This window comes from Pogoniulus pusillus, chromosome 23, assembly GCF_015220805.1.
Source record: "Pogoniulus pusillus isolate bPogPus1 chromosome 23, bPogPus1.pri, whole genome shotgun sequence".
Classification (NCBI taxonomy): domain Eukaryota; kingdom Metazoa; phylum Chordata; class Aves; order Piciformes; family Lybiidae; genus Pogoniulus; species Pogoniulus pusillus.
Genome location: NC_087286.1, coordinates 16,275,538 through 16,302,689, shown reverse-complemented (window position 1 = coordinate 16,302,689; position 27,152 = coordinate 16,275,538). Strand labels below are relative to the sequence as shown.

At 45.6% G+C, this 27,152-nt stretch overlaps 1 protein-coding gene across 9 annotated transcripts in view; it reads right to left on the bottom strand.

Moving 5' to 3' along the window:
• The window catches only part of APBB1IP (amyloid beta precursor protein binding family B member 1 interacting protein), a 54,604-nt gene that overhangs the window by 7,735 nt on the left and 19,717 nt on the right, over positions 1-27,152 (bottom strand). For 5 of the 9 annotated variants that reach the window (XM_064162733.1, XM_064162727.1, XM_064162732.1 and 2 more), the window contains exons 6-13: positions 25,706-25,865; positions 23,625-23,746; positions 16,230-16,304; positions 14,834-14,977; positions 10,384-10,494; positions 1,754-1,852; positions 721-835; positions 231-328 (exon numbers count right to left, since the gene is read on the bottom strand). In XM_064162733.1, the coding sequence (XP_064018803.1) occupies positions 231-328; positions 721-835; positions 1,754-1,852; positions 10,384-10,494; positions 14,834-14,977; positions 16,230-16,304; positions 23,625-23,746; positions 25,706-25,865 (924 nt within the window). The remainder of the gene's footprint in view (positions 1-230; positions 329-720; positions 836-1,753; positions 1,853-10,383; positions 10,495-14,833; positions 14,978-16,229; positions 16,305-23,624; positions 23,747-25,705; positions 25,866-27,152) is intronic. The other 4 variants (XM_064162734.1, XM_064162728.1, XM_064162730.1 and 1 more) reach the window with 1 other exon arrangement.

The window sequence follows — 27,152 nt, the reverse complement described above, 5'->3', positions numbered from 1 at the left end:
AAAGGAGGTGGCAGATGCTATTCCTTCACCTCCCGTGGTGGTTTGTACTTCCCTGCAGCGAGCGCTCTGTTTGCAGTGTGTAAAGTGTGAGGAGCACCACCAAGGAACCAGTAAAAGGCCCAGGAGCCAAATCCTTGTCAGAACACTACACTGGCACTTTGAGGGGTGAAGAAACACAGACTTGAGGAACTGGTTCACAGGTGACATTTAACTAGAGCACAACTGCTGACCTGTACCTCTGATGTGTCCATTTTCTTCTGAGTCTCTGGGAATTCTACACTGGAACAAGGAAGAGTTTGGGGAATCTGTCCATTAGACTGAGCAGCACCTGTGACAGGGAGAGGAGAGAGGGGAGGCAGGGTTACATTTCTGTGAAAAGCTCCAATACAGCCAGTGTAGAGATGGGCAAACAGAAAACTTCCAAGACATGGCCCATCATCCATAAAATATAGAGAATAAAGAATTTTGCCACTAGAAAATGATATTATTAAATGATACAGATCTAACCTGACCTTTGGTGATCTGTCTTCAGATTCTTCAAGTTCTACCTTTAAACTGAGAGCTCTGCTGCTAGCTTAGTTATAGGTGAGAGTTATACTGAGCTGTCAAGAACAACGCAGTTTCTTGCTGGGATAGTTTTCTGCCGAAGCCTATGTGCAACACTGATGATGAGAGAAGAGAGCAACAGCTGTGATTTCAACTGCTGTCCAGCATTGGTACCTGCTGCTGTGGGCCCTGCAGGGGCAGCTGATTGCACTGTGCCTCGATTTGCCTGCCGAGACAAGCCAGCTTTCTTCACTGCACGCTTGTAGTTATCATACAGGGTCTTGCCATACTGCACAACAATGGAAACATCACAGTAAGCATGCTGTAGGAGTTCAAATAGGCCAAGCATTCACTTTGCTCTGGAACAACGTTTTTGTCCTCATTCCTTCTTACCCACTTTAGTTAATATGTAGCTTTCTACAAGTGCTGTGCTTACTTCCTTACAGGCTAGGTGGAAAGCATCTCCATAACAGCACAATAAATCACCGACCCCTGTGACCACACCCAGTTCTACTGATGCCATTCTGACATTTCATGTTCATTTCAGTATCTGTAAACATCTTGAAATTGACTTTCAAAGCAGCTGTTCTCAATAAATATCTATTGCCATTGCTTTCCAAGAATTAAGTTTTGAGACTGGAGACTTGAGGCACTGACTGCTGGGCTCTAGAGCAAACAGCTCTGCTAGCCTAAGGCACAAAATGATTTGATTTTCACCCCACACCTTTGCTGGATGTTAGCTTGCAGCAGAACTGGCAGAAAAGAACATTAGCCTCCAGGAGCAGGTGCAGCCAGTACACTGGGCTGTATATAAACCCACTGCTCTTACTAGTTTGTGCAAACCAAACTAGTCTGTGAATTCAGATCCTTTTGAAGGAGACACCTGGGCAGAATTGCCTGAAATATACCACAGCTGGACTAAGTTTTAGCCACAGCACACTATTACAGTGCCAGATAACTGTGGAGTGAGGTTTACAAGTGCATGAGGTTTATACAGCTACAGAATTCACCCTCATGTTAGTGACAAAACCAAACCGATTACAGGCTACAGGAGCACTCAGCAAATCCACCCTGCCCGTGCCCTTCTGCTCTTTCTTTCTGTCAGCATGAATGTCCATTCTTGTTGTGGTGCTGAGATTCTGACAGTCCTGAGGAAGGCAGGATTTTACTGGAAACATGCCAAACAAAATGATATTTTTACTCTCACCTTGGCAATTCTTATTCCTGTCACCCACTGATGCAGGGTTGCTTGATCATCGCAGCATAAGTACTTGATATACTGTGACTCCTTTTGAATCTGGGGGTGCTGTAAGATTCATAAAGCAAGACAAAGACAGAAATCAAACTGCCCTACACAGGTGTGAAGGCACTGCACAGTGAGCTGGGTGAGAACACTGCTGATAGGCACCATGGTAAGGTGAAGATTGTTTGGGGGGGGGGGAAATGGAGAAACAGAGTATAAGAAGTGGTGGTGAATGTGAACTGTGAGTTGCCACTGGCAGCATTTGCTTGAAGTCATTTGAATGCATCATAACATGAATTCAAGGCCCACAGAATCTAACAGTGATCTGGATTTCAGTGAAGTCTACAAGTTCAAGGTCTAACACTCAGTCTGCACATGCTGGAAGTCTGTTTCTCATTGAGGTTCACATATGTAAGGCATCCAGCCTGAGTGCTGAACACAATTAGTTCTCAAAGGGTACATTCAATTTGATTTAAGTAAAAGCTCTCAGCTGAAACAGATTTTTCATTCTGCCTGCCTGCCTTTCTTTGGGCCTAATTCTACCTTTCTTCACATACATTTTTATTCTGCTTTACTTCTGCTGTTGTTTGCCAACAGTTTTGTAGTAACTGCCTTGAGACAGGATCACTCAAAATGCAACCCCATCAGCAGTAATCATTCTCATTTGTTTGTACCAGAAACCTTTGCCATTTAAAAACCTCTTTTAGTTTGTTCTTCTTGCCACAGAATCACAGTATATATCCAGTTGAAAGAGACCTCAGAGATCATCCAGTCCAACCCTTAACTCAGTACTGAAGGGTCAATTCTAAACCATGTCCCTAAGTGCCAGGTCTACGGGCTGCTTAAATACCTCCATGGATGGTAACTTCACCACTGCCCTGGGCAGACCATTCCAATGTTTGAAGTGAAGAAGTACTTCCTGACATCCAGTCTGAACCTCCCCTGGTGCAGCCTGAAACCATTTCCTCTAGTCCACAATTTAGGATCTCTTCCCCTTACTGACTGATGTAGTAGTGGTGGTATGTGGTGACAAACCATTGCAACTCAAAGATGATCAAGATGCCTATTTAATTGCCTGTGACTGAACAACCTCTCTAAGACTGCAGGAATTTGGTGCCTCTGCTCTAAGTCTGCAGTAGCTTGGATGGAATATTCTACTGCCACCTCTTGATACACAAGGAAATGAATGAAGCCAAAGGAAAAGGCTATGTTATCCCTCATTTTGTGTGCTCACTTCTTTTTATGTTCTTACAAATTATAGGTGCACACTCAGTGAAATGGACAAAAGAGCAGCTGAATGTGCTCCAAGGATTTACTGTTGTCAAATTACTGGGCTGTTGAAAATTCAAAGCACACTTCCACCTAGCAGCAGGGAGCCTGGTTTTACACATAGTGTTAGGCCCCAAAACAGAGCAGTGTGGGGCACAGGGACCTTAGGCAGAGCACTATGAGCTGATGGAGCTGCTGGCTGTCTCCTTATGCCTGGGACATCTGCAGACCAAACACTGGCCACATCCAGGTGATGAGGGGCACAAAAGCAGGGCTCAGTATGGAGGTCTCGCTCTTTAGCCATGTGTCCCTCCCTCAGCACTGCTCACACCAGGCTTCCCTTGCTTGTGCTGACCCAACTGTTTCTAAGGCCACATGGTGATCTGAAAATAAAAAGGAACTGGTCTGGGTTAAAGATAACCCATTTTATCATGTTTGATTTATTTGGGTTTGGTTTGTTTTTTCAAAGCCCAGCAGACACTTCTCTGTGTGGCAGAGTACATCTCACAGACCTGCTTTATCACCAGCAGAGCCAAAAGAACCAGGAGGTGCACACCAAAGGCACTGCAATCCTGCATGAACTCAATTCTTGGAGCACTTTTCAACCAGCACCTAGCAGTTTTGCTTCGGTTGTAAGGTCTGACTCTACCCAGCAGATGGCAGCCAGAGCTCTGGAAAAATGAAAAAAGGATTTCTGCCCCCCCCACCTCTTCATGTCAAGGAAGTCCAATGGATCTACAGATCTCATTTCCAAACATCACACCTACCAGCAGTTGCTTACTGCAACAAAAAAGCTAAGTCTGTAATTTCACAGCTAAGTCATGCAAACATCTGGAAGAGAGAAAGGGCACACTGCTTAAACAAGGCAGAGCTGCCAATGCCTCCTCTGGGGCTCCCTACAGAAATACCAGTTCCATGAGAACACCCATACTGTGTCAGATCAAAGGGCCCTGAGCTCTCTGTTTGGACTTTGACAGTGGCCACAAATGGATAGTGAGGGAAGAGAAAGAGCAAGACAAGCACCTAGGTAGGATACTTCCTTCTGTGTACTCTCCCAGTCTGCAGCTACTTTCAGGTCAAGGGATTTTCTGAGCCCTATTATACTTAGGTTCTTCAAAGGATTTCTCTTCCAGCTGCTCCAGTTTTTATTGAGCCCAGAGAGTGTTCTGGCATCCACAGCACCTTTTAACAACAGTGTTCTCTGCTACTCACTCTGTGAAAATCCACCCTCTTTTGCTCTGAACTTGGCTGCTACTAGCTTTGAATAACCTTCTTGTTTTGAAAGAGACACTGAAGGGCTGACCCCTATCCACACGTCTCTATGCCACTCCTGATCCTTGGGGTCTGCATCATATTCTTGCTAAGTTGTCTCTTTTACAACTTACAGGCTTGTAGTCTCTGCAGTCATTCTTCAAGTAAATGTCATTCTTTACCTTTGCTTATCCTTGTTGCTCCTCCTGGGTCCTTTTCCACATTTATTATATGCTCTTTGAGATGAGAGGAGCAGAACTCCACAAGTGAGAAGAAACCATGGACTTGTCCCACGGAATGGCAACATTGGCTGTTTTATTATCTAGGCCTTTCCTAATCACTTCTATGTTTGACTTACACATCTGACCACTGGGCAGTGATACAAAGCTTTCAGCAGGTTGTGCACCACATCAGCATCGTGCTCTGGAATGCCAGAGGTCAGCTCAAAGTTAGCAGTTTCACAGGTGAAGCTCTGACTGCTAGGAGTATACTCAGCCTGGGTGTAACTTATGATTCTATTCTCCAGGATCTCAGCTTCACAGTGGCCTTCTAAGACTCTCCAATCAACCCCTTCCTGAACGACCTGAATAATGTGGCATCAGTAGAAAGCTTCTTAATCTCATTGCCTACCCTCATGTATGAATACTTTGGGACTGGGGGTCTCCCCATCATCCTGTGAAGCTGAGAGGGAACTAGAGCAGAGCAGAGGAGCAGAATCATAGAATGGTTTGTGTTGAGAGAGACCTCTAGGGGACCTTTAGGTCATCTAATCTACTCCCATTTGCCTCCCTCATTCTGCTGGTCACATCTCTTTTGATGCAGCCCTCCGGGCTGCCAGCAACCCTTGCTGGCTCATGGTGAGTTTTTCATCCACTGACACCCCCATGTCCTTCTCCCTGAGACTGCTCTCAAGCCATTGCTTCCTCAGCCTAGATTCGTGCTGGGGATTTCCCCTGCTTGGGTCTCTTACCATTTTCTATCTCAATCACTGCTAATTCTCACCTTCTACCTCCTTAACTGCCATGGTGCTGAATGCATGGCATGCATGACTTGGACTGCAATGGAGCACACTGAGTGTGAGCGAGGAGGGAAAGGGGAGTGGAGTGGCTCAACACCGAATTACCTGCTTCAATGATGTGCCACCACTGCAAAGGGAAGCTCCTCTTGCAAATGTACTTCCAAAATTCTTTGGATTATGAAATTATTTCTTTCTTTAAGAATCTTGGTTTCCAATTGACACCTGATTTTTGGGTTTTTTTTAGACTCTTGGTTTTCAAATGACCCCAGGCAAACTTAGCTCTTTAGATTGCACAGGAAAATGTAGCCAGCTGAGGAAATAGAGGATGATTTGCCTTTGTCTCAGTTTATCCCCAGGAAACCAATTTTTTCATCCTAGATTAATTCAGCATTATGCACCATTACCTCCAGATTACTCAAGCACAACCAGCACCAATAAACTATAATTAAATCCACTCTTTGTCACAGGCACATCAGACTGACTAAACCAGCAAATTTGCATATAGATTACCTTGCTGTGTGTCTGCTCTGAAAGATATTTTTTCCAACATGGTGTGACAAGACCAGCTCCTGGACTAGCAAACACGCATGTGCACGCACAGACACACACACACACACAGACAGACACTCCCCAGGCACCAGACAAATAGGTTCCCAATTTCTGCTCAGTGACATGAATGCTGTTACTAGCACAATGAACAGATCCCTTCCTTCACGGTGGAATCTCTTTGTGTTGAGGGCTTTCAGCTTTGGAATATGAAATAAATCACAAAAGGTCTCACCCATTTCTACTGCATTTCCCAGATAATGTAGTAGATGGGGAAAGAGAAGATCTACAGGGAATAAAGCTTTTGTAGATGCAAAGGTGATTGTGAAGCCCCTCCAGCTTGCACACTTGCTGTGTGTGCTGTGCCAAATTCATTTTTTCTGGGAAGGAGAGAGATTTTTGGTGCCTTGCTGTTCCTCTCCTAGGAGCAGCCAGCACTCTCCACAGGGTGGCAGGGAAAGCCATGCTGCTGATTTCTCCTGCTGCCTCTGCCTGGAAGAGAGCGACAGAGCTGCCTGCCTGCCTGAGCTTTGAGTGAGGGTCTTCTTTCACACTTGGCTGCCCTTTCCTTTCCTCTTTTTTTGTACATGGAGGCCTCTGTTAAGAAAAGGTTCACTTTATTTGATGGCAAAGTGAAGGGTGGGAGCTTTACATTTTTGTCAGCATTACATTTAGGCTGCATAGAAAACAGAAGGAATCTGCATGTCTACAGGAGCAGATGCCCCAGAAGCACTTATTGTACTCAGAAGCTCTAATTTTTAATAGGCTTATTGTGTTGTTCTTTGGTTTATGAACGTGGGACTTCCTTTGAGGAAGGAAGGTTTGTTTACCAGTGATATAGAACAATTCCATTTAAGAAGGTTATAGCTCAGCACAGACCAAGTAGCTACTGAGAAACAAAACAGTTTAGTTGCCCAAAAGCCTAAGGATCCCTGCGAGCCAGTTCTATTAGAGCCTTTGTGCCAGACTGCACTCTCAACCTCAGGACCTAGCCACATCAGTTCTGGTTTGCTGCACAGGGACAGCTGAAGGTGACCCTGCTCTCTGACACCAACTACCCAGTTGGGCTCTTTTCAGTTGGTCCCAGCTGGGCTTTCTGCTGCCTGAGAGGAGCTGATATGAGGAAGAAACTGCTTTGTTCAGTTACTGCAGTTGTCTCCTGAATCATCTTGAAAGTGAACTCATGAGTAAGCTCAGCAAAGTGATCTTTCTTTTGGTAGTAGACACCGAGATGTACTTCTAAACTGTTTCTGGCACACCACCCTTTCCCCCATTATCTCCTCAGCATCTTGATGGTTAAGAAATAAGTAAAAAGCACCCCATTTTTGTTCTGAGCCACAGTACAGACAGTGGGATGCTGATGTAATGGGAGGAGATGATAGGCAAGGAGCACTCACAGCACAGCAGGCTTCTCCAGCTGTAGGAGGAATGTTCCAGCTGCAGGATGGATCTGCAGACAAGAATATTTCTATCTGAGCTAGGTTAAAGGAGCTGCTACTCTTCCAGTTGCTTTCCTCTGTTTGCTTTAGACATCTCCTGCAGACAACACAAGAGAGAACCTCCGTAAAGCTCCCTGTCCCACAGCACACACAGGGCAAGGGAAGAGCTGTGCAGACCCAGCAATGCAGCCTTGGCTGTAGAGGAATTGCCATCTTGCTTGAACTGAGCTGGGCATCCAAACCCCTTCAAAATCCCTAGGATAATAAATGTTTACCTGCTCAATCTATTGCCTTCTGCTGGCTGCACCTGCCACAAAAGCACTCATTTCATCTTGAGGTCTTTCTTCTCAAAATACGGCAGGATGAGAAATATCTCAAGGCTAATGGTTTGCTTTCCTTTGACATCTCAGGATGAGTGTCTCCCAGCAAGAGAGATATTTTCTTCTGGGAGACTTCCATATAAAACCAGACAGGAACAAAGTGTGACTAAGTGTAATAAATGGCTCTGTGCTCCTGTCCACACACTTTTGTGTCATCAAGCATCCAAGCAGACGGACCAACATTTAACTTTGCTCTTTGCCTCAGCTCACAGACCTCAAGAGGTATTACATCCTCAGCTCCAATATCCAAAGGGAAGAGAAGGCTATGACAGAACTTCTCTCAGCTGTGTGCCTTCGAAAGGGCAATAGAAAGAATCCAGCTTAATGTACAGAAAATACAATACAAACCTCTCACCACCCTCAGAAAGCCAACCTAAATGAGAAGCTTCTAATTTTGAAGAACAAGGAGGCTTGAAGATGTCAGTACTTGCCCACACTTCCTGACCAACTCCAGCCACTTGCAGCTGTTTAAAAGAAGCCAAGTCTGAAACTGAGCAGGATACTAAATCTATCAAACGCTGGTTTGTGGGGTTTAAAATGAAGCTCCCTGTAACATAACCTCTTCATCACTAAGCAATGTTGCTTAGACATAATGATCTTGTCAATATGTTTACTCTAGTATGCCACAGACATTTTAGAAGCAGCAGAGGAAACAGTTTGGCTAAGAAGGCTTCATACATTTATAAGCCTGTTGCATATAAAGCTTTCCCTCGTGGGCTTTTAGATCTTGTTCTTCATGTTTCACACTAAGGGTACACAGCCAATAAAGCAAGCATTTTAGTTGAGCTGGGAATTTTTTGCAAGCCCTTGTTTACAGCATACCTCTCTTCACAAAAGCCAGCAGTTAAGTCCAGAAATCACAGTGAGCAGTTAAACATATTGCTGCCTACCCTTAAAAACCAGTGCTCCTATTCTCACCTGAACAGAATGTGAATGTTTGTTAGCAGTCAGACAGTTCTTTGAGCAATCATCTCTTTAGAAAACAAATTTCTGCTTATTCTGCCAATCAGCTTCCCTCTTTATTTTCCATTAGAAATTGTACCTCTCAGTGCTTACCTGCTCACTTCAGGAGGCTGCTTTACAAGAAAAAAGGATGAAGTGGTTTTGGGGTTTTTTTTTTGCAGAGCTTTTAGCAGAGAACTATAGCACTAAAACTGCTCATCTGTGTTAACTAGGTACATCTGCTTCAGAAAATCAAGTCTGGGTCTGTAAACCACTTGTGCTTGGCCAGGTGTAGGTTAGGCTAGCAGATGTTTTGAAACTGAGTAAAGAAGGGCTGTAATTATGCTGCTACAGAACAGGCAGAAATGGGGTAGCATAAGTGAGCTCTGATGTGAATGATTCCTGTATTTTTTTTTTCTCCTGGGGTGGCAAGATGCTGTTAATACCTTGTTTGCACTGCAGTCTTTTAAACAGAGAGAAGGAGCAACAAGATTATCTTCCTCGTGTACACAGCAATCTCACCGTGTTCTAAAATCCATTTTAATGACAGACAGCAAGCAAGGCCTAATTACTGCACCTCAAAGCCTTATTTCTGCTATCTGAGCTATGTGGAAAGCAAAGGATTCTTCTCCTTTCCTGAGAGGAATGCAGGCTTCCCAGCCCCTTTGCAGCGCTGTTACCTGGAGAGGCAGCAATGAGCACATTTCAAAAGCAAGAGCTGGCTTTCATGAGTGGGTGAACAATGTATTTTGCCCTGCTGCCACCAAGAGTTGTGCAATAAAGCAGGCCATATGAGATGAATATTCCTGCACGATTCTGAATCGTAGCTCAACAAACCCCTCAACAGGTATGCTACACTGCAAAGAAAATTAGAGACACTTTTCAGCACATGTCCTATAGCACTCTTAACATCAGCCCCAGGGACAGCCAGCTTCTCATCATGCATCTGCCTGCTGTGCCAGGAGACCCCACCTGCAGCACTGTGTCCAGTTCTGCTGCCCCCAGCATAAGAGGGATGTGCAACAGCTGAAGTGGGTCCAGAGGGGGGACAGGAGGATGATCAGAGAGATGGAGAACCTCCCCTGTGAGGACAGGCTGGGAGAGTTGGGGCTGTTTGGCAGGGAGAAAACAGGGTTCCAGGGAGACTTTAGAGCAGCCTTCCAGTACCTGAGGGGGCCTACAAGAAAGCTGGGAAGGGACTTTTTACCAGAGCTGGTAGTGATAGAACCAGAGGAAACGGACTGAAGCTTAAGGAGGGGAGACTGAGACTGGAGATTAGGATGAAATTCATTCCACTGAGGGTGGTGAGACACTGAAACAGCCTGCCCAAAGACATCATGGATGTCCCCTCCCTGGAGGTGTTCAAGGTTGGATGAGGTTTGAGCAGCTTGGGCTAGTGGGAGGTGTCCCTGTCTTGGAACTGGATGATCTTTAAAGTCTCTTTCAACCCAAACCATTCTGTGAATCTATGAATCTGTGTGTCCAGTCATCTGAAGAGTGACTGGAAGCATATTTAGCCTCTTTTTGAAGACAACTTTATAGATGCAGTGTAAACATAAATCACAGGACTGCCTGCTCTTAAAATCAGAGTTCAAAAGTTCTGTTCCCGATCGGTTACAAAGTGAACAATTAAAGAGACAGGGTTTTGCAGGAGCTATTCTATCTCCCCAAAGCTTCAAACTTCAGCATGTTTGCATATCAAAGAAACTCTGTATGGAATTTGCAGAACTTCTTCTTGGTGTGCATTACCTTTAAGACAAAGCAGTGGTCTGTAGGTGCCTTATACTTGACTTTGTGCTGATAACCGTAGTAGACGTTCATATTCTCAAACTGAATGAAGCAGGCCAGGTCCCGTGAGGTCTGCAAAGGAAAGCCAAGCACATCATTGCTAGAACAAGCTCAATGTGGATGTAAAATTCATTCATAGGCTGTTTTTTTTTCCAAGTGCATGAGTGGCAATGCATTTTCGTTTTTTAGCTCTCATGTTGTTGACTGAAGAAAGGTTATTTTAAGTGTGTGCACTGGAAGGGGGTCAGTACATGTTAGGAGTAAGAGATAAGAGAGTGAAACATCTTGCTGTTGTTCTGCTTTTAGCTTTATGGGTTTGTGGGAAAGTTTTGGCTTCACAGAATCTCAGAACTTTAGGGGTTGGCATGGACCTCAAAAGGTTATCCAGTCCAGCCTGTCAGAGCAGGATCACCCAGAGCAGGTAGCACAAGAATGCACCCAGAAGGGTTTTGAATGTCTCCAGAGGAGACAACTCCACAGCCTCTCTGGGCATAGAATCATATAATGGTCTGGGCCAGAAGGGACCTCTAGAGTTCATGTAGTCTGCCCCCCCTGCAGTCAGCAGGGACATCCCCACTAGACCAGGTCACACAGGGCTCCATCAAGCCTCATCTTGAATATCTCCAGGGATGGGGCCTCAACCACCTCCTTGGCCAACCTGTTCCAGTGCTCCACCACCCTCATAGAAAAGAACTTGTTCCTAACATCCCACCTAAATCTGCTCTTCTCAAGCTTGAACCCATTGCCCCTCATCCTGTCACTGCAGGCCTTTGGAAACAGCTTCTCTCCATCCTTCTTGTAGGCCCCCTTCAGGTACTGGCAGGCTGCTATAGCTTCCCCCAGAGCCTCCTCCTCTCCAGACTGAACACCCCCAGCTCCCTCAGCCTGTCCTCATAGCAGAGGTGTTCCAACCCTCTGATCATATTCGTGCCTCTCCTCTGTACCTGCCCCACCAGGTCCATGTCCTTCCTATAGCAAGGGCTCCAGAACTGGATGCAGTACTCCAGGTGAGGTCTCACCAGAGCAGCCTGCTCCATTATTCTGTCACTTTCCCAGTGAAAAACTTTGCCTATGTTCACATGGAACATCCTCTGCTCCATCTTGCACCCAATGCTCCTTGTCCTACCATTGGACATGGCTGAGCCTGGCTCCATCATCCCAACACTGCTCTGCACATCTTTATCAACGTGAATGAAGCCACCCCTCAGGCTCCTTGGAGCTAAAGAGCCCCAGTTCCCTCAGTCTGTCCTCACAAGGGAGATGCTCACTGCCTTAATCATTAGCTTACAGCAATTAAACCAAACAGAACACCCTAGTAAGAAATAACTTGAGTGAAACAGATCTAGGCCTTGCAACCACACCCTTCAAAGTCTGAGTGGAGAAGGAAGGTTTGGGGTTGCAAATGGTTTTGGGAGCTTGTTTTCCTTTGCTGTAAAAACTGTCATCAGGAAATAAACACAGGGGCTCAGCCCTTTTGGTCTGTCATTTCTCAGGCTTCCTGGCATCGTTCCTTTTCTGTTTATCATAATATTTGCATAACAGGTTGCTAAAGTAACAACTTTTCTGTTGCAGAAGCCTGCATGCAAAGCACAACTTCTGCAATCCTCTGAGTGGAAATCCATGTTGCATGGGCACTGTGAGCTCAGCTGAGAAAGCAGGAAATTGTGAAAGAAAGGAGGCACAAAGAGATGAACAAACCACCCTCTCCACCCCTGAGAGTGGGGTGACATTTCTCTCTGTCATGGCTCCTTATGCTCTTCTCCTTCTTACTCTTTCATCACACTGCGCCCTTCAGTTGGGTTTATTTATAGACTGAGGTTGCAAGTAAGATTTGTGGGCAAAGACTCCATACTGTATGCAGACAGGGCCTCTCCCTCCATTGGCTTCCCTGAAGCTGGTGTCAGGGATTTTGCCACTGACAGTGTGGACCTGGGATTTTCCAATAGTGTAAGTTCCTCAAAGTGCTCAGATCCATTCCTTTTACTTTCCCCTTTCCTTTCTCCTCCTTCCCTCCCTCCCCCCTTTCTGCACCCTGCCCATGTACCAGAGGTTTCTGTCTCCACAAGACATGCTGCCTGAGCCTCAGTTGTTCAATACAGAGTCCAGTAACTAAAATAAATCCCCACTAAACACAGCTTTGAGCTAAGACACTTGACTTTTTCTGGAAGGGCTGAGCCATGGGGATGTGCATCCTTTCACTGAAGGCTGTAGGAACAAACATTTGACTACAGCAACATTTTAAAGAGACTGTGACTATCTCCCAAAAAGCCAAAGTTTTTGGTCCCTGTGAGTAGCTGAGCTGATAATAAATACTGTGAGTCTGAAGCAGTCACACAGTCCTTTAAAATGGCTGTGATACAGGCAGGGTAATTGGTGCACAGGCTGTAACCACCAAGAAAGCATTAAACCAAACCGTGGTTTCATCTGTTACAAGGGGACTGCTTGACTCCATCCTGAGCCTATGTTTGCAGTCTAATAGCTGAGAAAAGGAAGCACTTTCCTCACTTTCACTGTGATGGAAAGTCCCTGAAAGAGATGGTGAAAAAAGGCTGGGTAGAATTATCAGTGTATACCTGTCCTGCTTTGGCACTGTGCTACCAGGCATGATTAGAGGCAGGCTAGAAGGAAGTGTCTGAGTAACTATCAGTGCATGCTTGCCTGGCTTTGGCACTGTGCTACCAGGCATCATTAGAGGCAAGCTAGGGAGCATCCAAGATGGGACTTTTCATTTGACTGTTGTTATACTCTTCCCACCTATAGTGCCCTCCAAATAACATTCTTGTTCCTAACTGAGATGATCCTGCATGTGTGGAGAGTCTAAGTCATTATCTCAGGGCAAAGCAGACAGTAAATTGTGTGAAGGCAGCAAAGTGATCTAGGTCTGTTTCACTGAGATTTGGCTCTAAACACAGGGCTGTAGAGAAGCAGCACAACATTGCTTTAAAACTATCAACTTGGGGAGTTCTGCCTTTATGATTTAGCCAGTGAACAGCAGAACAGTTGAGTCTCACAGCACAAATCATAACAGCAAAGCTCCATCAGCAGCACCAGAGTTTTCAAAGATGAGGCACTAGCTGAGCTGGAAGTGGTAACAGAAGTGGTTTTCAGAACACAGGAAAACCCCAGGCCAGCAAAACTCTGCTCCCAGAAGCCACCATTCTACCTCAGCACTGCACAAACTGCCCTCATGTGTGGACCCCTTTGCCTCTCTACTGCTGGTGCTTCAGACTCTTTAAACCTTTTCTAACATTAACAGTGCATTTGATTCAGTCAGGTGGATGCTTCTGTCTCACTTTGTTCTACACAAAGGACAGTCTTAAAAAAAACTAAAGCTGCCTAAAAAGACATTCTCTAGGTAAAGGTCACCACAGGTAAAATTGTGCAGCATTTCTGCATGCTGGTCACTGGTGCAGAAGGTCAATAGCCAAGAAAGTAAAATCTCACCCATGTGGAGAACTTTGACAATATTCTTCCATGGGGAAGCCACCTATCAGTAGAGCATTTTGGCAGCATGACACCAGCTGAAGGGTGCTGTGCTGGTTTTCTTCCCCCCACTGACTTCCCATGGAGTGCTATTTCATTAGTGCTTTTATCTAACCCACTGAAATCAAAGGGAGAGAAATGTGACAGGATCCAGTGACTACTTTCTAGCATTTGCACAAGTGGTGTAGGCAAAGTTAAACTAATGGCATCCTGGCCTGGATCAGGAATGGTGTGGCCAGCAGGACCAGGGAAGTCATTCTTTCCCTGTGCTCAGCACTGGTCAGGCCACACCTTGAGTGCTGTGTCCAGTTCTGGGCTCCTCAATTCAAGAGAGATGTTGCAGTACTGGAAGGTGTCCACAGGAGGGCGACAAAGCTGTGAGGGGCCTGGAGCACAGCCCTGTGAGGAGAGGCTGAGGGAGCTGGGGGTGTGCAGCCTGCAGCAGAGGAGGCTCAGGGCAGAGCTCATTGCTGTCTGCAGCTACCTGAAGGGAGGCTGTAGCCAGGTGGGGTTGGTCTCTTCTGCCAGGCAACCAGCAACAGAGCAAGGGGACACAGGCTCAAGTTGTGCTGGGGGAGGTCTAGGCTGGATGTCAGGAGGAAGTTGTTGCCAGAGAGAGTGATTGGCATTGGAATGGGCTGCCCAGGGAGGTGGTGGAGTCACTGTCTGTCCCTGGAGGTGTTGAAGCAAAGCCTGGATGAGGCACTTAGTGCCATGGTCTGGTTGATTGGATAGTACTGAGCAATAGGTTGGACTGGATGATCTTGGAGGTCTCTTCCAACTTGTTTGATTCTATGCTTCTATGAAAAACCCCCCCAAACCCTCTCAGAATGCACAAGGCAGTGCTCTTAAAATGCCACTTTGGGAGTTCTTCTCTTTCACCCCCATGAATTGTTTTATTGCTCAAAGGATTATTTAGCTTCCTGACCTTGGTTTTTCCTCTGGGTACATAATAAATCCCAGAAGCTCGCAGGAGAAAATAACGTCTCTTCCAGGACTTTCTTCCATCTTCTTTTAAATAAAGGGCCCCTTCAAGCTCTGGCACAATGACAGATGTCCCACAGAAGCTTTCCTGTGCAACATGAATAATAATAGACAAAATAAAATGATTTAAGCACAGCTCTGTTAATAAATATCAGGAGAATGCTCCCTTTTAAAAACAAAGACATTTCCTGTGACAGTGAACATATGAACGTGGAGAATGCAGTTGTTAGGAGGAAGTTCTTCACAGACAGAGTGATTGGCATTGGAATGGGCTGCCCAGAGAGGTGGTGGAGTCACCGTCCCTGGAGGTGTTGAAGCAAAGCCTGGATGAGGCACTTAGTGCCATGATCTAGTTGACTGGATAGGGCTGGGTGCTAGGCTGGACTGGATGATCTTGGAGATCTCTTCCAACCTGGTTGATTCTATGATTCTAAGCTAATGTGATAACCTGGCTGTGCAAGCTGAGTGTTCACACCGGAAAAGAAGGATGGAAAAGGCTGCATTCTCTGAGGGCTCAACAAAAACCTTTTGTAAGCTTTTGCTTAGGTGCAGATGCACTCAGTGAAGGCAATAAACCAGAATATTTGGTGGTGCTGCTGCTGCTGTTGGGTTTTTCTCTTTCACTGTATCTACAGATTCTGTACAAAAAAAATACTTCCAGAGGGAGCTACTCTGGAGACTGCTTAGAGCTCTAAAACAGCTGAAGGGGAAAATCCCCCCTTTCTCGTGGCTCTGGATTTTTCTCTCTCAAACATAACAACTGAACTAAAACTTCGACAGGAGAGGCCAAGGAGACCTGGGAAAGTGCAAAGCTTCTTTTTCCTGTTGTCTGAGCTAATAGTTGGAGTCAGTGAGGTATACTCCCAGCCCCAAAGACAATTCTTTGCTACTGATCAACCTTATTAATAATATAAAGTGAAAAGGGCTGGCCCAAGGGTGTGTCACAGCTATTTCTTTTGTTAATATACATAGAACACTGCTTTTATTGTTAGCATGGCATAGAAACATTAAATAATGTTGCATGGCACTGGGATCTACAGCAACAAAAAAAAGCCCCCTCATTTAATTTCTCTGGGGGGGATGCAGCCTGCACTTTTCATGATAAGCAGAATGGGAATGATGAGATGAATGATCTGCATGATGAGCAGCAGATACAGAGGGAAATCCACATCCTGAGCCTTAGGCACAAAGACACAAGCCGCCACAGAACTTCCTCTTGGTACACATTTGCCCACAAACAATTAAATGCCCTTGTGGCACAGCAGATGCAGAGAGTGGCAGAGTAGATGCAGGGGGTGGCAGAGTGTGTGTGACTTCACCACCCTAGAAAGCTGGCTTACCTCCAGCAAAGCCTCTTTATTTTTATCATTCATCTTCTTGCTTTCACTCTTCTCTTTGCTTGCCAAGTAGAAATGCTGATTAAAACACAGAAGAATTTGATGTTCATTATAAAGACAGCAATACAAGTAACTAGACCACTACAAACCCATTCAACAGTTGCTCAGTCTTTCAACACTGAGTTCCCAAAGCAGCAGATTCAAGAAGCAGATGCTCACAGACTCTTTAATCACAGCTGTACACCCATGAGATTTAATTCTTTGTTTTTAATATCACTCAAAAGTAATGCAAAAATCACTTTTGCCTATGCATGTGCAGCCTCCCAACTGTTTAAAAACTCTGGCTTAAGCTTCAGTCTGGTTTTCCAGATCAATGGGTTTGATTTTCTTCATTCCAGTTTTCATGGCTTTCCACTTTATGACAGCCAGTAGAACGTAGAACATTTGCTTGCATGCTGATAGACAACGAACACAAGGCAGCACCAAAAGGCTTGGCAGCATTGCTCCTAACAACCTGATCTGGTAATTAGCACACTTCATATTTGGCTCTCTGGCTATAAACTCAGTTCACCATTTTTACTAAGAGTGCTTAAGTGCCAAAGCCTTTGTCCAAAGTTACTGCTCTCTGCTTTTACACCCCTGCTCATGCTCTGCAAGATGGTTTTATGCAGTGAGGAAAGTACTTAAAAAAATCTAGAAGAAATCAGAACTGAGCACAAAGATATTTTGGCACATGTGTTCCAGCTGACTGAAACAAAAGCCTACACTTCGATGTCATTCTGCCAGTCTCTGACAGAGGGCTGTGAAGCTGCAGCTGCCCTCAGAGGACCCAGTGCCTGTGTGCCCCTGCAAACAAGGCAACACAGCACCTCACACACACAGTCACCAGTTAAAATGAATTCACCTCCTGGTAAATAACATCAGTTCTGCATTCATCTGCACTGATGGACAGCACTTGGACAGACATGCAAGTTCAGGCAGTGGCAAGGTAGCTAAGGAGCATGCTAGGACCTGTGTGCGGAGCATGTGCAGTGGCTTTGCTCAACTGCAGACATGGCCAGAGCGCAGAGCCTGGCTGCCTGCAGCTGGGCGGCAGGGAAGCAGGTAGATCAAGGAGCTATGTCATGCATCAAGCAGCATTTGGATTCATGGCCTTGAGGCCAGAATAGTAGCAGTCAGTGTTCTTATATTTGATGATTTTCTAAATAGAAATACATAAAAAGAGGAGCTTGGGCTTTGAAAATACCTGATGCCTGGGACAGTCTTTACCAGTTTCCCTGGAAGTAGTCAAAAAGCTAAGTTTGCAAAATGAAGAGCACAAACCAAACACTGTTGTCCAGGAAATAGACAAGATGGCTAAAAACCCACCAAAATTTGAAAGCTAACTACTTAAATCTGACTCCTAATTCTGTGGCTCTTTAGCAATTCTGAAGAGTTTGTCTGGCTTTTCAACCCTCTCCAGTTTTTCATTTCTGCAGACTACAAGAATGTGGCAATGTCTTTACAGGGCTCATCCCCACAAGGACTAAACTGCAACACAAATGCAGACATTGCCAAAAGGCAAAGCAGAAGTGTGTAAATGAAGGAACCTGCTGTTGCTACAGTGCGAGAAAGAAACAAACAAGCAGCAAACCTGCCCTGCCAGCATGCCATGTTCACAGCAACAAACCTTATCTGAAGTGAAACTCTGCTCTTCCACACAACCACATCATCTTTCTCAAGCAGTGCTGTGAACAGCTCTCTGCCAGAAAGCAAGCCTCAAAACAGATGGTGTCTGGAGGGGTACCAGGAGTGGAAGAGCTGTGGATGACCTCAAAACCAGTTCTTTAAAAACTGCCTTCTTAAAGGTTCATGTTGTCAGACAGGGAACACCAGAAACACAGCCACCTGCAACCTGCCTGTGCTGATGCCATGTCTGTGGTATCAACATGAGGAAAGCAACTTGGACATTCAATACAAGAGGCAGCTAAGCTGGGAAATACAGAAGTGGTTTACTCTAGGTTATGCAGCAGCACAGAGCTGGCTCCAGACTGCCTGGACACAATTGTAGTTCACAGACGAAGGGGAGGAAACACTAAGGACCACAGCTTCATGACTACATCTGATGACAGTGTTCACTGGGGGAAAAATCCCAAACCTACTTAAACCAAAACACACTTCAAAGTGTGCTCTCAGAACAAGCCTACAGCAATGCTGCCTGTGTAGCCCAAAATCATAGATCTGGCTGAGTGATGCTCACTGCTCTGGAAAAAAAGAAACTGTTCTGAGCAGCTGCAGCAAGGCCCTCTCCACATGTACAACAGCTCTTCCTGAGCACTCTCACAGCACTGCTGGCTTGATGTTGACAAACTCACTTTTGCATTAAGGTATGAAAAGAAACCTTAGAGGGCACTGCTAGGCTGGGTTGGGCCTTCAGACTTTGGGATGCATTTGGAAAATCGAGGGACTGGATGCTCTTCTACGTCTCTAGATCATTACAGAGGCACAGTACAACCCCTAAAACACACAGTGAAGATTTAGCAAGGCATGTACACCTTATCACTGTCTCAAACAAGGCTTGGCTCAGCAGCTTCACTACCGGTAGGGAGAGCATTTAGGTGGCTCCATCAGCCTTCAGTGTACTGATAATAAGAAAACAAAGCTCCTCTGATTACAGCTGATTCACATTCAGGCATCTGGCATTTATTCAACAGAAGCACAGCCCACCCTGTACTGGCACAATCAGTGGTAGAAAGTGTGTAATGATCTCTGTGCTGGATCTCTAACAGCACAGAGCTCTGTCACCTAAACCAATGCTACCCAGACATTTCACTTACTGCTGATTACCTCCTTTATATCTGCCCCGAAATCCAGAAGTACATGGCACTTATGGTTTGTCAGTGGTTAAAATCCTGGAGAGCAGACTGTGCACTGTGTGGTCTCCTATTTGTGATCAGAAGCATCGGTCTTACAGGAGGCAAACCACATGTGTCCACAAGAGGTCATTCCAAGCCCAGTAGTCAAAGGTCACCACAAAAGGCAAGTTCTTTCCTGTCAGAGGACCCCTCTGGGAAAGGCGTATTTGCTTTGAGATGTTAAGGCAGTACTGGGACAAGATGTGGCTACAGGGCAGCTCTCTGCATATATATCTACAGATTTGAGAATTAACTTTGTTTAAGTTCCAAAGACAGTGCCTTTCTCTTCATAAAGAGCTGAGCTTACTCACCAGGATGGATTCATGCTCGGGGGCTGATAACAGCTAAAGCAAGCATAAGGGGTTATTTGCACATTCTGTCATTGGGTTTGCCTTGCTCACACTGCAGAGATGAGCAGTCAAGTGATTTTGCTGCATTATTTCCTTTGCTTCAAGCTGACACAAAGCCAGGTGCCCTTCCATGCCGTCCTGCCTAACTCAGGCTAATGCAGCAGTTTTGACATGTACTACCAGCCAGCTATGATATGCTTAAGGGACATTACACCCATGTTTCCCCCTGTGCTCATGCAGAACAGTGGCAAAACTAACCAATGACCCATCTATGGCTTTACCCTAGCAGGAAATTCCATATGCTCAGAACAAAATCGTGTAAAGCTTTTATAGGCAGCTTTGGCTAATTTTGTGCTTTGCATTGTAAAGTACCTTTAGTCTCTGCAAACAACCTTTCTGCTTAGGATGCAGCCATCTCCTGGGGTGGAAAGGCAGGTAACAAAATCCAGGCTGCATCTCTATATTCTGTATAATTCTCAAACAGTGGAAAAGAGAAGATGTTTTCAGTAGTTTCAAAGAACCTCTCCAGAGGCATGGAAGCAAACCCAACCTGAATCAGGGTAGAAATGTTAGCCTAACTACTGCAATGCCAAACTCCCTGACTGCTGCTCCACATCTCCATATCTGCAAAAACCAATATCCTAAATGTAACAGCACACTTCTCATCTTTCCTCACACACAGCCCCATCCAAGCTGGACTGCTACCTGTCAGCACACTGCAAAACATAGATGGTCTCTGGTCTCGTCAGACCCCACCTGGAGTACTGTGTCTAGTTCTGGGGTCCCCAACACAAGAAGAACATGGAACTGTTAGAGTGAGTTCAAAGCAGGGCCACGAAGATGCTCAGAGGGCTGCAGCAGCTCTGCTATGAGGACAGGCTACAAGATTTGAGGCTCTTCAGCCTGAAGAAGAGAAGGCTTCGAGGAGACCTTATAGTGGCCTTTAGTATCTGAAGGGGACCTACAGAAAGGCTAGAGAGGGACTATTCATAAGGTCATGTAATGACAGGATGAGGGGTAATGGGTTTAAACTGGCAGAGGGGAGATTCAAACTAGATGTTAGGAAGACATTCTTCCCAGTGAGGGTGGTGAGACACAGGTTGCCCAGGGAGGCTATGGCTGCTCCCTCCCTGGAGGTGTTCAAGGCCAGGTTGGATGAGGCCTTGAGCAACCTGTTCTAGTGGGAGGTGTCCCTGCCTATGCAGGGGATTGGAACTGGATGAGCTTTGAGGTCCCTTCCAACCTAAACCATTCCATGGTCAAGACAGCATCCTCCTCTACTTCCTGTTTGACTGCAGCACCTATCCTAGGTTACAAAGCTTTTCTTTATTTGGAGATGTGCATTTTTGTTTCACTCCTTAGTCACAGACTTGTGATGCTCCTTCTCTGTAGATGACTCACTGATGCCATTCGTGGAATGGTCTTTGAGTTCCCTGCAGGGTAAATTACATCACAGTGAGGAAAGAGCAAAAGTGTGCTGACTTGGTGAAGTCTGAGGATTTTGCTGATGCTTCCTTCTAAAAGTACTCTGGATACTTTAAGAAATTGTTCTCAGAACCCAAGTGGCAGAGTAAGGCCACAGTACTGGCTGACAAGAATGGCAACTGTCACAACCTTCAGCATTAGCTTCAGGAACTGTTCTTTAATCTATACCAGATACCAGGTGGCCAGGAGAGCCAATGGTGTCCTGGCCTGGATCAGGAGCAGCGTGGCCAGTAGGACAAGGGAGGTTAGGAAGGTTATTCTGCCCCTGTGCTCAGCACTGCTCAGGCCACAACTTGAGTGCTGTGTCCAGTTCTGGGCTCCTCCATTCAAGAGAGATGTTGCAGTACTGGAAGGTGTCCACAGGAGGGCGACAAAGCTGTGAGGGGCCTGGAGCACAGCCCTGTGAGGAGAGGCTGAGGGAGCTGGGGGTGTGCAGCCTGCAGCAGAGGAGGCTCAGGGCAGAGCTCATTGCTGTCTGCAACTCCCTGAAGGGAGGCTGTAGCCAGGTGGGGTTGGTCTCTTCTGCCAGGCAACCAGCAACAGAGCAAGGGGACACAGTCTCAAGTTGTGCCAGGGCAGGTCTAGGCTGGATGTTAGGAGGAAGTTGTTGGCAGAGAGAGTGATTGGCATTGGAATGGGCTGCCCAGGGAGGTGGTGGAGTCGCCGTCTCTGGAGGTGTTCAGGCAAAGCCTGGATGAGGCACTTAGTGCCATGGTCTGGTTGATTGGCTAGGGTTGGGTGCTAGGTTGGACTGGATGATCTCAGAGGTCTCTTCCAACACGGATGATTCTATGATAACCAGTTCCCAGGGCAAAAAGCAGACAATCAATATGACCACAGTCATTGACCTTCTCCAGAGGTCCACTTAGCTGCTTTTAAAAGCATTTCATTGCATCTAACCTCTGTAATGAAGCTTTTGTCTCACTAGTTCCTCTAAGACCAAGTTGTAGGGTTTTTTCCTACAAAGATATCTGCACCTTACAAAACTGTAACATCTCCACAATTTCCAACAGAAACCTAAGAGCAGCCTACCATTACCTGAAGGAGACCTACAAGGCTGCAGAGGAACTGTTTCCAAAGGTCTGGAGTGATAGGATGAGGGATAATGTTTTGAAATTAGACAAGAGTAGATTTAGATTGGATGTTAGGAACAAGTTCTGCACTGTGAGGGTGGTGGAACACTGAAACAGGTTGACCAGGAAAGTAGCTGAGTTGTCATCTCTGGAGATATTCAAGGTCAGACTGGGCAAGGCTCTGAGCAGGCTGCTCCAGTGGGACATGTCCCTGCTGACTGAAGGGGGGTTGGACTAGATAACATGTGGAGATCCCTTCCAACCCAAACTACTCTATGATTCTATAAATAAGAGCAATAAGGACCTACCACCACTGGCTGGCTAAAAAAGCATTCTACAATTTCTGTCCTCACAGAATGAGTTTATGAGGCAGCCTTGACTGAGCCAGGAGGGTGAGCACACTCAGACTACAGTGACAGGGCACTGGATTTCAGTTCCCCATTGCTTGCACCTTAATTTCCATGAGCAGTTAATTAGGTATCATACTCCCTGTCCCGTCCCCACCCCCCCAGGCATTTCCGCTTGGTTTCCCTTTGCAGGGACTCACTTCAGATCAGGCATTTCACTTTGCTTCATTATCCAGTGTGAGCTCTCTCTGCAACACTGATTCTTTTCTGCCAAAAAAGCCAGCCTGCCGCTATGACTGCACCATTCTGCCTGTCTCACAATGTTTGCATTTACTAAGCCGGACAGATGGTTAGACTTTATTGCTGGCAAAATATTTCAACAGTGTGAGAGCTGCAACTGATCCACTTTCCTCAGGCTGTTCATTTTACAGTTTATCACAGAGGGTCTGAAGCTCAAGTTCTGGGCTCCTCCACTCAAGAGAGATTCTGAGGTGCTGAAAGGTGTCCAGAGAAGGACAACGAAGCTGGTGAGGGGCCTGGAGCACAGCCCTGTGAGGAGAGGCTGAGGGAGCTGGGGGTGTGCAGCCTGCAGAAGAGGAGGCTCAGGGGGGAACTCATTGCTATCTACAACTACCTGAGGGGAGGCTGCAGCCAGGTGGGATTGGTCTCTTCTGACAGGCAAACCAGCACAGAACAAGGGGACACAGTTTCAAGTTATGCCAGGGAGGTCTAGGCTGAATGTTAAGAGGAAGTTGTTGGCAGAGAGAGTGATTGGCATTGGAATGGGCTGCCCAGGGAGGTGGTGGAGCCACCATCCCTGGAGGTGTTGAAGAAAAGCCTGGCTGAGGCACTTAGTGCCATGGTCTAGTTGACTGGCTAGGGCTGGGTGCTAGGTTGGACTAGATGATCTTGGAGTTCTCTCCTAACCTGGTTGATTCTATGACTACAGACAGGTCCAGATCAAACTCAGCATATCCTGAGATGGGAGGACAGAGCTACATTTCTGATTTTGGTTTGGGTTCAGGTCATCTTTATTTCTACAATTCACTACAATCAATGTGCCCAGAATCTTCTCCCAAGATTAAGGTCCTGCGGGAGGTTCACAGCCTTGCCCTGAAACATTTGTTCAGAGGATGCTACTATGGTACAAATCCAATTCACAACCACACCTCTGCTGCTAGGAATGTTGCTGTGCATTAGAAAGTAGGGCAGGATTTTCAAGCCTGCCCCAAACAGCAGGTTTGCTTACCTGAGGATTTTTAAACAAAGCATATTTTTCACTTTTCTCCAAGAACAGAATCTTATTCTCAGTGTCTCGAGTCCAGCTTGATAACACTTCAACGACATTCTCGTGGTCTTCAAAAAACCTTTCTGGAGAGACAGAAAAGGCAGTGTAAGACTCAGACTTACTCCAACTCCTGCCCTCTCCTGAGGCTGCAGGAATTCCTGTGTAAGAATGTCATCGTTATCTGAAGTTCACTCAGAGCTGGAGAGCCCAGCACTCTTTTCCACTGCACAGAAGGGAGCAAAAAACCACATGAAAATAGCATCATGTGGAAGGGCAAATCACCTACAGAAGATGCCTTATGCAGTTGTGGCACGCTCCTACATTCCTCCTGCATCTCTGTGCTGCTGCCAGAAGACTGTAAAAGATGGATACAGCGACCCACCAAGAAGAGATGGTTACACCCATGTTTGCTTTTGGCTTTTAAGGCTGCTTTTGGGGGGAGTTATTCACTTTGGCTACCCTGGCAAAACCATTCCCTTGTCTTCTCACTTATTGGAACAAATAAGAATTGCTTTTCGTGTGCAGGAAGAAATTTATGCTCTGAAGATGAAACTCTTTTGTTTCAAGCAACTGGATTTAAAAACAGAGCAAGCAAACCAGAAGAAGCAGGAAGACAGGTTGAGAACTGATATGAAGATGCACTGTCTCATGCAGCATCTCTGTAGTTAACCTCACCAAAGACGTGGGAGACCCAGTGATAGTCTCTCCCTTCCTGAGCTGATCTGAACAGCTCCTCCACCCAGGAGGGCCACAGGGCATGCTGAGGTTAAGCAACTCTGGTTTCTTCTGTGGTTTCACTTCTACAGAGTAGCTGAACAAAACAAACCCCCTTTGGAAGGAAAAGCAGTTGAGGTCATTTGGCTAAGATCCAAACTGCATCCTTCAACAAACTGGAGCAAGGAGGTCAAATTCTCAGTATGATTTTGGCAGTTCCAGAGGAGCAGCTGCAGTCCTATTGCAGTGGTCTGTGTTGATCACATCTTCAATGGCCTAGGCTGGCCAACAGAATGTACATTTTGTAGGCCGGCCTTAGCACTTCTGGACAAGGGTTCAGTATGTTCCACCTACACTAAATTTTGTCAATGAATTACATTCATAAAATGAGCTTAGCTTCAGGGCCAGTTTGTATGCACAGAGTAACTTTTAGCAGCATGGACAAGGTAACTCTTTTCATTTAGCAACTGATACTTTTGCAATGCACTAGAAATATAAAGCACTAAACATGAAACCCAAGTGACAGTGTGAAGGATAAACATTATCTTATAGTCCAGGACAGCCATAAAACAGTTCTCAAGTCATAACACTAGTTTAATACTAATTTCTGCCACATATGCTCTTGGCTTTTCATTTCCAGCTCCAGACATTTTGTGGATAAAAGTTGTGATCTTGTCACCCTCAGGAAGGATTTGTAATTATTGTTCTTACAAAATAATGCCAAATCTGGGTGCCTATTTATAAGGCAATGCTCTTAATGAAGTAACATACATGCTGGTATGCACAGCCCAGTGTGGTGTCACCATCTCACTCCCTAGATCATAAGGTACCAGCAGCAGAGCTGTGGCTCTCTTATAGAGTAATATCCTATGCATAAGAAAAGAGCATTACAAGTGAAAAGCATTAGGAACAACTGCACAGCTTCTCTCTCAGCCAGCCTCGACCAATTACATTTGTTTGCCCAGCACAGAAACGCCTGCTGACAGCACTCCAGCACCGCATCCTCTCCTCAGAAAGTGGAGTTGAGTACTGATGTGTTTGGGGCTGTCACCACCTTGGCAAACAGTGACATTCACATGGCCCCTTCATTTTGTGCAAAACAGAACAGTGGGAAGGGTGGTGGGCAAGGAACCTTCAGCAGCTCACAGAACAGACAAACAGAAGATTCACTTCCATAGCAAGACCAACCCAAGTACAGTGCTGCAGCATCCCTCAGCTTAGAGCCTGTGACGTTCCAACAGCAGGGGACACATGGGCAGAGATGTTTTCAAGGTTACCAGCAGCCCAGTCTGCACTCTCTCTCTGTGCTCTGTCACTCCACCACTCACCAATTTGTAGCTCAGGATACATCTCATACAGGCACCAGTTGACGTTGCAGTCACAATGAGTTTTCTCAAAGAGATTGTCTAGAACGTCCCTTGTCACCTGACGCTCGTCCACCATCAGTGACTTTGTGCTGTTATCATTCATGTGCACCTTGACAACAAGCTGAGAACAGAGGCACAGGAGAGTCAGTACATTTCAGAGGCAAAGTGAAAGGCTAGCCTGAATCTGCTAACACAGATAAGAAAGATTAAGGCTGAAGGTTATTAACGATTCAAAGGCGCCACGTCCCACAGTGAACTGAGGGAATGAACCAACTTGAAAGCTTTCCCATTATATTGCCACCAAAATAAAGACCTTTTCTCAAAGGAAAAAAAAAAGGAAATTGAACCTTGTCCTGTGCATGGCTTCAGTAAAGGTGAAACTGCAATGGAGAACAGGCAGAAATTAATCTCTTCTCTAAATCTACTAGATGTGCAATTAAGGAAAACACTGGTTAGGAAAACCAAATAGAAAGGGCAGAGTGTCCTTAGTGCCAGCTGGAAATGCAGAAAGTTTACTTTTAAATAAGAAAAAGAAGCATCTTGGCCATGAAATCAGATTGCACTAAGAGAAGCAAGCAGATGAGTTGCTTATATTGACCAAATTAACCTAAGTATTTGTTAAGTGAGAAACAGTGTCCCACTTTTTTCAGAGTAGAACAGCGTGAGAAAATGCTGAAGTACAGAAAATATGGTAAAGAACTGCAAGTATAAGTATTTTAAATGCTCCATTAGCTCTGAAAGCAGAAGAAAAGAATTGTCTACCAGATTTGTACATGGAAACTGGAACTAAACTGGTGAGTTGGAAGGACTCCTCCAAATAGTCTCCAAACAGTCTCCACGTTGTCTCCAAATAGTTCCTTATTTTAAGGTATGTGCATAAGAAGCTTTGGTACTATCAAGACAAGCTCTGTCAAAGAGCAGGCAGAAGCAGAGAATGATGATCGCCCTTCCATGCAGATCTTTGAGGTGACCAAAGGCTGCCTTCCTGAAATCTAGGGCTGTGAGCTTGTTTTTCATCATCCTCTCTGGCTTCTGTCCTTCACTTTTAGTGAAAGAGACAGCTTTCTGGGCAATTAGTCAATTCAGAATGCAAGAATGACATCATCATTTCATTATAGTGACACAGACACAAGAGGGTTAAGCCTCACTTCAACTCTTTGGTTCCAAATATTCAAGGTGGAGAAAAACAAGTGAAAAAAAAAAAAAGGTCTACAAAATAAAAAGTTTCCTCCCAGCAGAGAATTGCTGACCTTGCAAGGAAAAGAGGGTGAGCAATGAGCAGTTCTGTGTTTAGTTACAGAGCCTTCCAACACGACAGTGGTGAAATCCTCCCAATGCATTCTCTCAGAAGTTGCATTTTTACCTGAACACAAAGGTTGTGTGGGAACCGCCTCCAGCCTGGGCACCC